General features: G+C 41.5%; 1 protein-coding gene across 5 annotated transcripts in view; it reads right to left on the bottom strand.

Annotated features, from left to right (window-relative positions):
• The window catches only part of sema6e (sema domain, transmembrane domain (TM), and cytoplasmic domain, (semaphorin) 6E), a 173,675-nt gene that overhangs the window by 57,281 nt on the left and 99,107 nt on the right, over positions 1 to 17,287 (bottom strand). For all 5 annotated transcript variants that reach the window (XM_015605915.3, XM_015605917.3, XM_015605916.3 and 2 more), the window contains one exon: positions 865 to 1,053. In XM_015605915.3, the coding sequence (XP_015461401.3) occupies positions 865 to 994 (130 nt within the window). In that variant the 5' untranslated portion in view covers positions 995 to 1,053. The remainder of the gene's footprint in view (positions 1 to 864; positions 1,054 to 17,287) is intronic.

The following is a 17,287-nucleotide window of genomic DNA, read 5'->3' on the forward strand; positions in this document are numbered from 1 at the left end:
CATTACATGTCTGCTGGCCTCCTTGAAGAGCTCTATTAGCCCGAGCTACCTCTACCAGCAGCCCTGTGCTTCTCTACCTCTTATGGATCCATTAGCGGTAGGTCCCAGTCTTCCCCTCACCTCGTAGTAATAATGGATCTGTAATTTTAAACAGAGGCGGCCCCGCACACTTTCTTAAAGCAGATCGCAAACGTGTTGTGTGCTGTGTGTGGACCTCAATACGTCGACCTTCCTGTATTGTTTTGTCCTCCTTCTAAACGTTCTTGTTTATGCCTTGTTTTTGACAGATCTGTGTGGGAACGAGGGTTGGACCATTCACAGCTGGATTGCCTATATTATTTCTGACACCAAATTAGAATTCATTTCATTGAACTTGACAAGCGCAGTGACTGATATCAAAATAAAAGCACTGAACACATCTCACCCAACATTAGTGCTCCTTTGCAGCTAAGTACAGTCTTGCTCAGTCCATTATTGATATGTTGATGTCAATGTTGTGACTGGATTGGCCATGGAGCCGCTGGGTGTTTATGCTTTTGGCATGTGAAAACTGTTCCCACCTGCCAAGTGCTGATTGTTTGGCAGGCTGGGTGCTTTTAAGTGAGAGAGATGGTTTTACACGCTTTCTAATTTACTTTGAAGCGCACCGCAGCATCTCATTGATCTTGTTTTTGCTTTATTTGATTAGGAGGGTCATAAACCCAAACCTAACAAAAAAGTAAAGTAAATCTCTAAAAAAACAAGATGAAAGATCTGACGAATATCTGCCGTCTAATACAATCCAACTGATTTATAATATCCTTTGTGTAATAAACAGGTTAACTATATCCAGAATCCTATAAAAGGGATCATAATCATACTTACACTCACTCCCAACGATGCTGATTGGCTCCAGGTCCTGGGGGAACGGCGTGGCAGCATTAGACACGTGCAATAGGCTGGCGAGAGTGAGGGTCAGGGCCAGGAGGGGCCGCAACCCCGAAACCAACCGCATTTCAGCTCCAGCTACAGCACTCAGGCCCACAGCATGACCCACAGTGGACTTACTCCCACCTGAAAGAGATGAAGACAGAAAGAAGATTGGTAAAACAGGTGCTAGAGCCTGAAAACAACCTGATACACAGTTCAAGTGGAAACTGCTTTTTCCATGCTTTTGTAGAGCCTGGAGACTGCTCACAGAACAGTGGTATCTTCTTGTTTTAATAGACTACAGAACAAAATATTCTGTAGCATTTGTAGTTTAGTTGAGAATATCAGTTAGACTTAAAATAAGGATTATAGCTTGTTTAGTACTATATGTTCAGAATATTCAGAATTAGAGAATAGAGAAAAAAAAATCAGAATAGAGCCAAAAAAACATTCACACAACACAACAAATATCTGCAGGTGAGGCATCTCAGTATTTTCTAAGGGCCATAAGCTTAAAGTTAACCTTAGGTGGCAGCCTAACATTGTCTAGTTTAAAGACCAGCCCTAATCATTTGGAGATTATCCCCTGTGTCTTAAACATAAGAACTGCTGCCTACTCAGACAGGATTCTGAGGCAGGAGGACTCCCAGTCATGTCTAAATCAAACTTAAGTAATCTAGACTGCTATTTAGACAGCTGAAATGCCAACAGCTAAATGTTCATATCTAACAGTGAGCTGTCGATATCTTTGGCAATGTCAGGATGTTTTTTTTTTTCCTTTTGATTTGGATACAGAGAGTCTTCATCACTATACTGCTTTTAAGTGAGATAGATAGTGTGGGCAGGATGGCATCGAGTCAGCACTTCTTGCGTTTCAGACAGAGGGTATGTCAAGTTACAGCAGATATAAGGTTTTAATTTATTTTTGACACCTGCCTCCAAACCTGTGTTTGTCAATATTTGCAGTAAAGATTTAAAGAGCTATGTCTAGTCTATAATTTTGTATGACTACAAACTTAAGATATACTTCTGAACTTAATATTGAGTAGCAAAAACAACATTTTGAGTCTCAGTAGCTCAAGTGAAGATTAGTGTAAATCCAGCAATCCACTCAAAAACACTACAATCTTCATGAGAATCTTTAACTCCAGTCCTGTAAGTCTGATCCAGCAAAGTTCATTAGTTGCCCTACTTAAACACAGACACTCTACTTTGTAATTATATAATGAGTAAAACCAACTTTGTTTGAGAAGTTGAACTACGACATTTTGCATGAGACTAGTTCTCCAGTAGTGAAGCTGTGCATCATATATTAGATATACAGTAGAACTGAACACACTGTAGAATTGGTAGTTCCCCCTTTGTTCTAATAAACAGGCAACATTCAGATTACTGAAGCATAGCGAATCAAAGTGTCGATGACTGTGTTATTGATAAGTGGCTTATTGTGGAATAAGTGCTAATAATGTATGTAATTTTATTGACAGCTTACAGTGTAATGGGCTGCTCCTGAAGCTAGGAGTGCTACAGAAGAAGATCAAAAGTTGTCTCTATATCAGAATAATAATGTTTAATTAGGTAGTCGTGCCTCTGTGAATGAGAGAGAGATAGAGAGAGAGAGAAAGAGAGAGAGAGCAAGAGAGATGAAAGAGAGTGCAGGAGCATCTTTGCTCATTAAAACTCCAAGCGGCCTCCACTTCTCTTAGCTAATCAAATTTGGGCCGCCCGCACTTCCAGGTTAGCGGAGGTTCAGCCTCGGCACCTCAAATCTCCAGTTTGAAAAATCTACATATTTTCCATGGGTTAGAAAACACCTTGAGGGACTCCACCTCTGCTTCTGACTCAAATGTTTCCCTTTCCTTTGAGGAAATGGAAACAGTTTCAATCATGTTTTGTGGGGAGTCAACACCTACTCTTCTCGTTAAACTATGCTTTGTTAGGGTAAGAACTTTAGATTGATGTCCTGATTTTTTTTGTTTTCCCAATTCTCTTCTCAATTTTGACAAAACCAATTCCCACTAAATAGTTAGAACTTCTCCACCACACAACGCCACTTCCAAGGCCAACTCTAAAGTTAGCAAACTTCAGCTTTTAGAACTGCTGCTAACGCAATGCCATTGGACATCTCAACAGGTTTGGAGCAGAATGCTAAGTTCCACATCTGTTGCATCAGCCAGCTTCTACTTCACAAGAAAGTATGGCCAGTTCTGCTCACTCTGGCTCCTGGGAATGGGTGGCATCTCCAGGGATCAAACTCGTTCCACTCACAGGGCTTCATCTAAGCAAACACATTACACTGAGCCACTCACTGCCTTGATTTCTGTATAAATGCCATCCCATTCCTCATTCTTTATAAAGAGTCTAATGCTGCTAAAGTGCTATCAGAAGAGCCATGCATGCAGAGTAGTATTTTTTAATGGGTGCCAGTATCCTGAGGCCTGGCCTGGTGCAGCACCATGAAGAGAATAGCCGGGCTAACTGTTATTATCAGTCACAGATTTGTGATAGCGTAGAAACAGCTCAGAGGCAGGGGGATTGAGAGACCTCTGGCCGGAGGGACCCCGGCTCATTGACTCCCACTCCACAGTCTTTCACAGGTGAGTTAACACAATTAATAGCAAAGGCTGCTGGGATACTGCTTCCCTCTGCCAACCATGACACAAGGCCAACAGGGACACATCAAAAACTCATTTTCAGAGCAGCGGAAAAAATGACAAGGGGTGAAAAAAAAAAAAAAAAAAGAGTGAAGTTTAAAAAAAAAAGGAATGGCTGCCAGTGTTTTGAGGGCAAGTTTGAGCCGAATTCCATTATTAATGAGCGGCTGAGTGTTTGCACCAGACACAGATTGAGCTGAAATGCTAATTCTGAAGGCTTGTTTACTCTGCAGGCCAACTGAACAGCCAGATGGACATCAGGGAGCTGCACTATATATAAACACACTAATAGCTGACCTGTGTGGACGAGTGTGGGAGAGCACCTTTTTCTGTTTCGCACTAATACTATATCCAAGTCTGGGAAGGCGGACAAGGTGGGCAGAGATGCTAACTCTCCAGCAGAGTTCAAGACTGAGTCAACATGAATATGAACCGCTATCAATATTCATATGCTCCGCCCTCATTCATATTCAGTGGGGAGGCTAGCGTTTAGCGATGCGGTCAAACAATGATCACAAGGCTATAAATTGAAAATGTGGGTGTCTGCTTCTGTTTATTTCATGAATTACAGCCTCCCGTGTGAGAGCAAGTGTTCAGACACACACACTATACACACACACACACACACACACACACACACTCACACCTACAGTCTGATCCTGTCAAGGCAATATATCAGGACATTACTTCTGATGGATTATTTGCGCATGGAAGATTGGCTTTTAGCACAGACGAACAGGGTCACTTTCTTTTAACACTTCTCACTCTCAAACGGACACACAGACACTGAGGGGAACCAGACCGCTTTTTACAACACACACACACACACATGCACAGAGAGTTGTTTAATTTAACTTCAGAATGGTTATGCTTACATATTACCTAAAATGTAATATGTAAAAATAAAATTGACTTCTAGGAAAAACTGATTCAAATAATGCTGTTCTCATGTGTATGTTTAAATGTAATTGATATTTTGCTCTATATGTCATGATGTTCTATGTTTAGATTCACCTTCCTAGTCTGTATTACTGTTAGGCCTGTCAATATATAACAATAATTTACATTACCATACAACATATGAACATTATGTCAATCATTTGAACATACAAACATTACATCAATCAGCAATTGTCAATCCTGATATCATCCATTTTGTTTTCATCAATTTTGCTTAAATACCAATGAAGCTATGTTGTCATTATATGTCCTTTGTCCTACAATTGCATGATTATACGATCATATTATTAGATCAGGGGAATTAACATTAATTAACAAGAATGTTGAATATAATTTAATTTAGTTCAATATTTAATTGAAAAGAATTTAATATAATTAAAACACAATATAGTTACAGACAGGTCTAATTGCTGTCTAAAGAACCAAACTATTAGAAGGCTTTTTTTTTTTTAAACTGGTATTGTAGAATATAAAACCACCATATCCTTTCGTATAAGCGCTTTTGCTCATTACATATAAAAGAAGTCACTAATTGGATTCACAGGTGGTGCAACACCTTTTCGTCAGCAGGGGTGAATTTAATGACTATGGGCCCTAGGCAAAGGACAGAAATTGGCACTTTGTTCAATTACTTGGTTTCTCACAGTTTTCTTAGTTACTTGTTAGCTTTGTTGACCACAGTTCTGGGTCATCTGACAGATTCATGTTAGTACTTTTTAATTAAGGTTAACACATGACTAATGTATGGTAATGAGATCTGCTCATTAATTAATCACTGTGGCTAATATTGAGGAAAGCTAAAAATACTGAGGTTACATACACATACTGTACATAATGTCGATAATGTAGTTATTGTGACAGGCCTACCTATTGGCACTATGTCTAATGCCAGGCATGACCTAGAGGGGTAGGTGGAACGCAGTAAAACTGTGTTGTCTGGAACGAGAGTGGTACATCTAATACTTTCGGGATGAGGATGTGACCACTGAATGTGATCAAATTCTTACAGTAGTATTCTAAAATTTAGTAGAAAACCTTTCCCAGCAAGTAAGGACAATTTACAGTTGACAGTATATTATAGTATTTCTTTATAAAATACTCTTAATTTCAGAAGAAACATTGAATAAGCAGATATCCTAATAATTTTGTATATGTAGTATTTATAATATATAATATGTGTTTGCCAAGCCAGTGCATGAAGATCCTGTTTTACTGATAAAACAAAGGAAGTCCTGGTAGTGAAGCAAAACCAGAAAAGAAAATTATACAGAAGAACCTCCTCATCTATCACTTGATTGCATTGCTTGTACTGGTCTGCCTGTAGGCAATTGCATCATCACATAACATGGAAAAGTCAATTGTTGTGGACTGTGACCTGCAATGATATTACTGGAAAACAGCACTACAGTATCAAACAAACTAATCATGTGAAAACATCACATATATTATGTATATAAATATTTATATTTTCTATGTGACCTTGTCTGAGCTTTCCTAGAATACATCAAAGTTATGGGACAGCAGGAGATAAACTGTCCAGTGAATTGTGACTTCTTGTATATGGTAATTGCCAAATTACATGTGGACTGTACATCATAGCAGACTTCACCAACTAGGCCTGTCACGATAAGATTTTTTTGTGGACGATATATTGTCCCAGAAATTATTGTGATACACAATATATTTTTTTTATTTTAAGACTATTAAATGCCATTGACATAATGATAACAGAATAGCATGAATAAGCATCTATACACTTTTTAAAAACAACAAAACTGTATTAATAATTTACTATAATTAGTTTGGGAATTATATACTTATTTCTTCACCAACTTTAGTCCACACTGTGTGTATGTTACAGAGTCATTGTTATTGAAGCATGACTGGCTAAAATACTGTTCACTGTTATATATGTGAACCAACATACAAACAAATAAACACAATAGATGATATCACGATTATCAAAAATGATTGAGGTCATGTTCATTTATTGTATGATAACTCGATATTACAATTATTGTGACAGGCCTATTACCAACCACAGTGGACAGCAAGTTGGATGTTAATAATCATGACCCACATAAATACAAAAGTGACAGAAATTACATTCACATTCATGCAGGAGGCCCCACACACATCCTGAAGGTCAGTACTGTGTTTAGCTTTCTTTAGTTCTTTAGCTTTCATAAGAAATGGCAAAAGTTATGGGACACAATACATAATATCCCTATCCCTGAGGTTACATGAGAGATAAAGGTACTATATATTTTTTTCCATCATACTTTATCTTCTTAATCTGTTGGTTGTCAATACATACCAATATCAGTGATAAGTTGGGCTTTAAAGCTCAGTGTATCACATGATATGGAGTCCATGCTTTTGTACAGATCACAGGCTTGAGTAGAGCCAGCAAAAGGCTCACACAACATTGAAATCCTCATGTTTCCTTATCACGGTGTGCCCTTTTGGATAAAGCCCACAACACACACACATGCACACAAGCTGCTTGTCCAGGAAGACCCCACAGCAGGGCTCCAGCAGTGACTAAAGGCTAATCAAAGAGTGCAGAGCAGTAACCATTTTCAGGGATGTTCTTTGTGGAGGTTTTGCTTGTCACTTACCTTATCAGACTCTCAGTCGGGTGCTCTGGGCTCTGAGCTAGCTGACACATGGGATGAAATATATGCTGTCTCACACACAAATACACAAACACATGCGCAAACAGGCACATACGTCCAGTAATCTTTTTTTTTTTATTTTTTTGCACAAAGAAGAAAGGATCAAAAGACCTTTATCGAATAAACACAAACAAATAATTATGCAACACTGCCACATGCTCTCCTGTAATAATAGCCGTTTTGTGAGCTGGCTTATTTGTCACAGAGCATACAGATGCATGCAGACTGCTTGTGCTTCTTGTGCCATAATGTCTTGTGATCTTTGATGTTTTTCTCTCAGAGCACCAAAGCAGGCCACTCTATCTATATATCTATCTATCTCCTCCTCTCTCTCTCTCTCTCTGTTTTTCTCTGTTTTTGTTGAGAGAGCGAGAGAGGGTGAAGAGAACTGAACTGACCTTCAGTCTCTACTGGTAGTCTCTAACTGTACTCTGAAAGAGCTGGAGCACTTCCATTGCTTCAAATGCAAGAGCTCATTTGTATTGTAGCTTCACAGCTTGGACTGCACATGTAAAGTAAATTGCCTGATCACAGACCACTTCTCATAACGTTCTCAATCTTCCTCTTCCCCATAAGAGCCAAAGCACATCCCAACTTTTGTCTGCAAAGAGCACTTCCGTAGTCATTAATAGACACTTACAGAGTCTTCTCTCCTTCCACACTGAAGACTGATGTGAACACCGATAGGCTTCAGAAGCCAGTGGACGCGCCTCCTGGTTAATTAAATGACCTAAATGGATTTGGCCTTAATTACTTCCCCTTGCTGCTCATTCTCATGCCTCCATCACTGCTGTCACACAGAAGCACCCCAGACTCAGCTCAGCTAAGTCTTAGCTCTGTCAGACAGATACAACACCCGAGTAGGCGGACACTGGCAATTCAATCACAAGGTGCCACATACCACTATTCACTCACACCTAAGAGCCAATTTAGAAAAGCCATTTCAACTACCACATGTGTTTCTGAGAGATGGGAGAAAATAGGGGACCTAGAGGAAACCTGTATGGAAACCAAACTCTTCAGACAGTGACCAAAGTGGGATCGAACACACAACCTCAGACTTCTGTAGTTGTATAACGCACACACTACATGTGGCACCACCATGCCATTCAAATAATAAAATTTAGGGTGTTATAAAAGTCAGGGAGCATAAGGTGTAAAGTTGCATGAGTAAGATCAACTATAAGAGACCACTTAACCATGATTAATTTCTTTGATTTTACCAAATTGAAGAGGAAGATGGATGATCACAAGCCATTAAAGCTGAACTGCTTGAATCATAAAGTTAACCAAAAGCAGTGTGTAAGACTGGTGGAGGAGAACATGCCAAGATGCTTGACAACTGATTAAAAACCAGAGTTATTCCACCAAATATTGATTTCTGTGCCATTTCTCATTTTCTGCAAATATATGCTCTAAATGACAAAAAAAAATTATTTGGATTTGGGAGAAATGTTGTCTGTAGTCAACAATGTTGATTTTACTCAAACATATACCTACAAATAGCAAATTAAGAGAAACTGATTAGAAACTTAAGTGATTTTTTCTAGAGCTGTAAATTGATGGTTTTGACACTTATCTGAAATACAGAAATGGCTGTTGAAAAAGTAAGGAATATCATATTGTAATGGAAAGGTTTATTTACTTATTAAAACACAATTTAAACAACACAAATTAAAAAACACCAGCAGTCTAGGGAGACTACCAGCTGTGTTGGACTTACACAAGATATACTGAGGTATGAGAACATAGGACATATATCCTCTAACAAAGGTAGAAGATCAATATGAGGCAGATGGAGAAAACCAAAAAGGAGATTTAGACAATGCAAGGCACTCTACAGTGCATAAATGTTTTGGGAACCATATGGATTTACAGCTCAGGGAAACATGTAAGACAGACTGTTGTATAGAGAAAAGGTTTTGGAAGGCTATAGAATATACTCATATCAAAGGAGGAATGGCAGGTATCTAAGCAGAAACACCAGGAACATACAAACAAAGCAAATACACATCTCTAGTCTATAGATTTGAGTTGAGTTTGAGTTTAAAATAGCCTCTCATAAAAAAACTTTTTACAAAACTAAACAAACTAAGCCTAACAAACTGGCTTGAATGGGGATGTGCCAAAAAGTGAAGGCAGGTGGGCATTTTATGTATAAACATTGCAGGGGCTACCTCCCATCATTACGGTCTTTCACTCTGAATCTCTTTTTATATAAAAGGAGGTGAGGTAGACATTACGCTTATAAAAATATAAATATAAAATTTTGTTCCAAGATTGATTGGCCAGTGCAGTCAGATAATGGGTAAGTGTCACTGATCTCAGACACAGTTTACAGCTCTCTCTATTTTGAGCCTTAAACTCCATCAGACCATCTTTTCTGTTAAACATGTTCCTGAGTTCTGCTCCTGTGGCTCCACATAACTGAGTGCTTTAGATCTCCCCCACACTTAATTCAAATTATCAGCTCATTATCAATCCTCTGATAAGCTGCATCAGGTGTGTTAGAGCAGAAAGAGATCTAAAAATGTGCACTGCTGTGATACAGAGGATTTAGAGCATGCTTTTGTCCTCTTTGCAGTGGAGCATGCACTCATATCCTTTAGTTAAAAAAAGAAAAGAACAAAAACCAAAGAACAGAGAGGAGCACAGTTGCTCCCTAAAACTTAAATGAGTAAAAAACAGATTTATTGACAGTTTTTACACTTTTTAGATAAAATGTAAGTGTGCAAATTTGCTAGGTGATAACTATGTCTAGATGTTATTTAAGACGCCTTTTTACAACACTTATATTTTGTGCTAATTGTGCAAAATTTGCTTTTACAAAAAATAGAAGTAATATGCTTGTTATGTTTTGTTATTGGCTGGTTTATGGCACTGATGAAAGAGACATTAGAGGGAGGTGTCATAAAAACATGTTTAAAAACAAGCATATCCCCAGTTCTTCCTCTGGGCTTCCTGATGATGACTACACTGCTCTCAAGTATAAACAGCAGAAATTCTCAATTTTGGAACTGGCCTCTGTTCCATCACTTTATTGGTTATGCCTAATTTTGAAAGTCATACTTTAACAGTGTTTCAGGTTCACAGAATTACACTTCCATGTACTGGACTCATTATTCAGCTATGCCTTAGAAAATACAGTTTGACATTCTACAGTTTGACATTTCAACTACTTAAGATGACCCTGATGAGCCTGCTGCTTCTGTTCTTTTTCAAGCATGTTAGAATATTCTCAGGTAAGCGTTAAGAACTGGACACGACCTTTTTGGCTCGTGTCCAAGGAATAGTTTCCGACAAACACGCTGCTGTGGATCAAAAACCAGAGAAGTTATAAGTGACTTCAAATAAACTGTGTAAACGAACTGAAGAAGCATAAAGATTATAGCAAATCCTAGCCTAAAGTTCAAGATGATCACATTTGCTCCACTTGCACTGACATAAGAGTGAGCAGGGTGTGTTTCATAAGAATTCTGTATATAGGCGTTAGATATTGAAGCAAGGCTATGTTTAACTGTGTATCTCTTTCCAACTTACCCACATGTTTAAGTCCACCCACTTCAGTACTAAGCCACACCCTCTTCCATTTCAACCCACAAAATGAGTGACAGGAGTGAAAGGAGAAACCCACACAGCAACTGTACAAACCACCTGCCAAAACACTGTTATCACTAACAGGAGCCCCACCACACAAACACAAACAAACACACACACAAACCGCTCAACAACCTGACTTATACACACTCCCCTTGAGAAGTCAAACCCGCTCTGTAATCAGTGGGCGTTTGCCGAGTGTTTGGCGTACTCGGAGGTGCTGATGAGCTGACAGCTGTCGATATGAGACTACCCGCTGCTTATCCCCCCCACGCTCAGCTCTGCATCATCTCTTGGCTGCAAGCGCATTTCAAGAAAGCAAAGCCTTGTTTTTAATGAAGCAGAGTCCGTGAGAGGCCGTGCAGGGGAAACTTGTGTAGGAGGGGTGGGGCTTTGGGGGGTCGGCGGTTAGGAGTCTGAAGATGAAGAGCCTCTGGGGTTCTGGATTGATTATGTGACATTCATTTGGATTTAGCAACAGTACCGCGCCCCCCTGGGTGCTCTTGGGCCGCCAGGCGTCCCTCTCCGTCGTCTGACACATCGAGCGCTGGCCGTGTGGCGTGGGGGCAACTCTAATAACCGGAGACTGCCAGCGCTTTATGGCGCACGTCCGACACAGCAGGATCATCTTTAGGAGATCTATTTTCATTTACACATCAACCTGGTGTAACAGCTCTGCCTTCGCCCCTCTGCCGGCCAAAGAGGCAGACGCAATAAAAGCGCATTGATTAAAGCCACCACGGCCAAGTTGAAATTACGACCGGCCGTTTTATGCACCTTGCAGAGAAAGTGACTGTGATCTAAGCCCTCCATTATCCTTGGCTAAGGGAGCGGTGCCCTCCTCCCCTACCTCCAATCCTTCGCTCCCTCTGAGCTTCGGGAGCTGTCCCAGTCTTTGCCCCCTCCCTCCGTATACATCACCCCCTATAATGAAGGCGTGTGTCCCAGGGCTCCTCTGTCATTTCAAACACGATTAGGCACATTAGCGTGTGGGTTCTCCACGGCCCATTACCCCACAGCCACTCCGACGGGGACCCGCCAGTAGCCGTGCAAATTAGCAAGGCCACAGCTAGCCTAGCTGCCGCACCATTTGGAGAGAGCCTTCTGCCACATGTGGCTTTTGGAAAGTGCCCCCAGCAGCTTGTAGCCCCCCAAGGGAGATTCAAGACCTTAAGGAGAGCTTGCAGGAGTCCAGGCCAACAGCCGTTGAGAGCTGTTCAACCGGCAACTGGAAACACTGCGCATACGCAGCTAAATAACTCTGCCTAAGGGGAGTTTACATCGCAAATGACCCGATGTTGTTGCCACTGTTAAATCCTCACATGGCACGGACGCCTGACAGATTGGACGCTTTTTAATGATATTCTGAAGCTGATTAGCAGGCCTGTGGAACAGCTGGGCTGAGAAGCCGAGGTGCAAATGAAGCACACAAGCCTTTAAAAGAAGGATGCTGTTATTTTCCCCTCACTGATTGCGACCCAAACATGCGTACACTGCAGCGACAGCACTCGCAAACCACACGTTATAGGAGAATTATCTTAATTCCCAGATGTGCAGCAAATTAATTCAAAAACTTATCGACTGAATAAAGTATGTACAAATCTAAATTGCAGTCTATGCAGTTTTTGACAAACAAACAAGTGTGCACTCTTGGTCTTTATGTACTTAGACTCTGGTTGGTTTGCCACAGGAAGGAGAATAGAAACAGAAGAGGCAGATTGTGCATGACTCAGTGTAACGTACAAAGGCAGCATTGTCTGATCAGACGGCTTGGTTGTGACCTGCTGACGGTGGATAAGTCTGCTAACGTGCAATCAGAGACCAATCCCATGATTGTTCTCACATGGTCTCTAGATCATCTGAGTGCAACTGCCAAACAGTACTGAGAGTACACAACAAAAGCCAAACCCAGAGTCTCAGTCAGTAAGAGCCGAGTAGTTTTGCAGATATGAGAGCAGTTTTATTGCCTATGCTTATTATTAGTGCTGAGATACACTTTATGTCCAAATATTTGTGGACACCTTTTTTACGGAATTCATTCAGCAGCTTCAAAGTTGCAACCATTGCTGAAACAGATGTGCAAATGCACGCACACACAGACACATTTTTTGCCTATACAGTAATAAGATTACAATACTGGCCCCAGATCACCAATAACCAACCCCAAAGAACCTTGTAGAACTAAATACCTTCCCAAGAATGTGTCCAAGCTAAATATAATGGTGGTGGCAAGCGCCTACTCTACTCAGTCCACTTTTTTATTAACCGCCTCGCTGCCGAGCCAGACAGAAACCGTTCTAATTAGATTCCGTGGGTGCCCACCCCTCTGCCATACTGAGTAATTGGAACTGGGATCAAGCGGTGTTGGGTAATTATCGACAGCCCACTCCTACACCGGAGAGAGAGAGAATGCGAAATTTCAGGGCTGGTGCAGCTTTGTCGAACCTAGTTTGAGGCTATTGCTAATTAAAGGCCTTTGAAATCACCACTCAAAGTTAATACACGTACCCACATGCGCACACACACACCTCACACAGACTTGGAGAGTCCCTATTAGGTCTATGACCTTGTATTCCAGGATGGAAAACAGTTTTTTTTTAAATGGGGAAATCCTGCAAAATGGAAAAGAGCTGGGTTCTGACAGCTCTACTTTACTAGCTAAAAATGAACAATGTGTCATACTTTAGAGAGATTCTTTATTTGCTCATCTCCACTGGAACCATCAGTTTGAACTCGGAAAAGTGGCAGAGAAGTGCAGTGGTATGTGTTGAGGCTGTGTGTGTGACTGACAGCACGTTTACTTGTCGTAGGAGTCGAGGGGAGAGAGTCAATTCTGCAGACGGACAGCGTTCCCTGCCTCATTTGGGATTAGGGTGGAAATAGATGGAGACTGAGAGAGGGCATTAATGGTTCAGACACCGTCTCTCTCTCTCTCTTTTTCTGTCCCCTATCAGGACGACGGTGCAAGTGTGGAACTTTAAGCAAACGCCTCGGTGTCATCCGGGGTCACACGTGTGTGTCTGTCTGGTCTGTCACGGCGAGGTCGTAGCCTTCTCGCTATCAACGCCAGTCAGCTAAACCCACGGGGAGAGAACGGATCCGCCACAGGCAGCACAGTTCAGACGCACTGACAAGGTCATTCCATCTGAGGAACATGTCTGCCTGGCCCAGCCATGCTGCAGCCCAGCCTCTAGTGGGAATCGCTGCCCTGAGCACGAAGAAAAAGTGGAGGAAGGTCGTCCTGCAGCTTGAAGCTTGCATGAAGCTGACAAACTCCAGTCAAGCAGCTCTCTGGAATTCTGCCTGGAAGGAGGATGCTCTGAGTGAGTGGATGGAGACAGTGGGAGACGAGGTCTGAATTCTATTAAACCTCTGCTGCCATGAAACCGTTACATGAAGCATTGCAGCAAGCTACCCCTCTCCCCACCCCACCACAAACCCCACCAACACCACCACCCCTACCTCACCCCCTTTCCGTACACTGCCTTTATTGCCACATTCTCCTTTCAAAACAAGCCTCTTGCACTGCATGAAATATTCAGTGAGTGTTTGATAACGTAAGGTGAACAAAGACACAAACAGAGTTCTAGGCTTGGGTCATGTGATCAAAGAGCCCAGAAGAGCCCTGCAGCAGACACAACAGAGTAAATACAGTATCAACATAGATGCTACAGAACATATACCCCCTTCCACCCACCCCACCCTGATAGTATTCGTAAATAACAGCCCAAGTGATTTCTTTTAGGGTTTTTTTTCCTCCACTTAAGGCACTCACTTTGTTTTCTCGGCTCGTCTTAAGGTTTCCAGTGGCCAGACGTGGGCCAGACATGAGAGCGGGATCACTGCCAGACGGCAGACAGACGCTGAGCCGATCGATAGGAAAAACACCACGAGGTCTCGCTGCTGTCTGCCACTCTGCTACACTTCAGAAAGGCTTCAGAGAGCCTGTAGCGGTGCAGGTCTGTCCCGTCCCATCCCAGGCCTTGGCTCAGCCTATTCTTCCCACAGCGCTACCGCCTTTCTTTCTCATCCCTAAGCACGACTATCTTGTGTAGAAGCCCATTTCCATTGCAAATCAGTCATTTACACTGAGGGAAACAAAAGAAAAAATAGAAAAAAAAACCTTCACTTCTCTCTCAGTTCATTTCCGTTTCAGTCGTAGCTATGAACCAACAGCCACCTCCTCAAACAATCCATCCAAATTATGCAGAGCGCCATCAAACTGTCCTTCATTCTGCCTTGACTTTTAAAGTTATGAATAAAAGTGAATGTGTAATATGCTCTCTGTGTCTCGCTCTCTGTCTGTCTTTCTGTCTCTCTCTCTTTCTCATTAATAATTTAGCTTGTTATTGAGAAACATTACCTGTGCCTGTATTGACGGAAATTCTAGCAGGCCCTCCCTGAAGGGCGTTATAATTGGAAAGTGAAGCGTGTGTGTGTGTGTATCATAGTGTGTGTGTGTGTCGGGCGGGCAAGCAAAGGAGAGAGAAGGAACACCCTTCTTCTCTCTCCCGCTCAAACTTTTGCATGCAGCTCTATTTTTAGAGCTGCATGCAAATCTATCTGTTCCATGGATTCAAAAAACACCGCCCAGGGACTTCGACTGCTATAGTCATCACACAAGCACACACACAAGCACACACACACACACACACACACATGCGCGCAAATGCGTGCGAGTACACACGGTGATGCGTGCGGAGGAGCATTCCCTGCGGAGGTGAGAGAGTGTGTGGGGGCAAGCAGGGATGCGCGGCGCTGATTTGGGAGGAGGCTCAGACAGAGAGTCTTTATCAAAAGGCTCCAGAGCACTTTGTCAAACCGGCATGACACACACTCTCACCGTCTCATCAAACTGAGCGCAGCTCCGCACGACTCCAATTAGAGAGAGAGATGAAGGCTGTGTGTGTGTGTGTGTGTGTGTGTGTAGGAGAGAGAGAGAAAGAGAGAGAGAGAAACACAGAAATAGTGATGGTAGGGAGTTGTGATGTCAGATGGTATCAGATAATCAGGAAGAAGTAGATAACTAAAGTATCGATGCCAGTTCTTCTCCACTCCACAAGCTCTGGGGTGGTGGAGGTGGTGGGTGTGTGGGTTAGGGCAGTATAAGTGACTCTCCCTATGGTCTCCCTATATCATTTTATCATCATATCATAGATAGCATTTCCACTAGGGTTGTATATTTGCAAGAATCCTGCAATACAATACATATCACAATGCAGGAGTTATTATTTAATACATTTAGATGTATTGCAATACTGTAAGCAACATACTGCAATTTTTTGGATCAGAATTTAGGAAAGCTGTCAATATAAACAACACCCTATGCATAAAAACTGATTCATGTCACAATATCTCTGATATTTCTAAAATGTTACAACCACAAGATCTAGTACTGCCACATATGCATTAAAATTTATATTCAACATTTCTACACTGTGCTTACCCAGTTAGGCAAGACCAATTATGCTCTTATGTAATGAACAGTCAAATAATAATTTTGTAACGTATCCTGATAATTATATATAACTTACATAATCTTATTGTCCACCTCTCAACTACTTACTTAACTTTGTACATTACAATAATTAGAAGAAGGTACCAGAGTGTTTAAATAATGATAGTTTTGTAAAGTTTAAGGTTTTAAAGGGTTCCCCCAGAAACAAAAACAGCTGCAACACCACCATTTGAGTTAACAACTGCATTGTGTTTTAGATCATATCACCCATTCTGATTAGTCCCTTCACACTTTACAGTTTTGTGTGGGTTATAGGGCAGGGGTCTGGGAAACCCCACACAAATCTATATTAAAAAATCTGTAATCATTAGAGTGGGTTAGTAGAAAGAAAACAACCCTGTCCGATTGGTTAAATCAGATCACTAGTGTAGATATGACCTGCTGTCAGTGTTGGGAGTAACACCGTTACTTTTTTTCAGTAACGAGTAATCTAACTAATTACTATGGCTGTAACTAACGCCGTTACCATTTCCGACACCCCGTTACTGCACGTTACTGTAGCCGCTCTATGAACATTTTTTTTGTTGTAACTTTGGTTTGCCCTGGTTAACCCCTCTTCTTTCCGGTGAACTTGAGCTTCTGGCCGCTGTGCCTGTGGTTTGGCGTGGTGAAGTGAGGCACAATTGTGACGATTTGCTGCTCTAATCAATTCAGTGATTGCCGTGGACAGCCCAAGTTCCGAATTAAGGACGTTAAGCTCTTTTTAGCTGCTCCGGTTTTTGTAGTGCTGCTGCTTTCTCTTTTAGAGCTTAGATTCTCTGCCAGAACCCGACCTGACCCGAGGACCGACCCGAAATCGGGCTCCTATTTTTATTTTATATAAAGCTCTGGTGTGATAATCACAATGTTGCTAAGTAACCAATTATTATTGTTCACTAAAGCGAACGAAATAGCGAAAACTGAAAGTGAAAAAACATGTGTTAACTGAATCCAATAAAAACGGTAATTAAAAGGAAAAACATAACTATCTC

This window comes from Astyanax mexicanus, chromosome 6 (assembly GCF_023375975.1).
Source record: "Astyanax mexicanus isolate ESR-SI-001 chromosome 6, AstMex3_surface, whole genome shotgun sequence".
NCBI lineage: Eukaryota > Metazoa > Chordata > Actinopteri > Characiformes > Acestrorhamphidae > Astyanax > Astyanax mexicanus.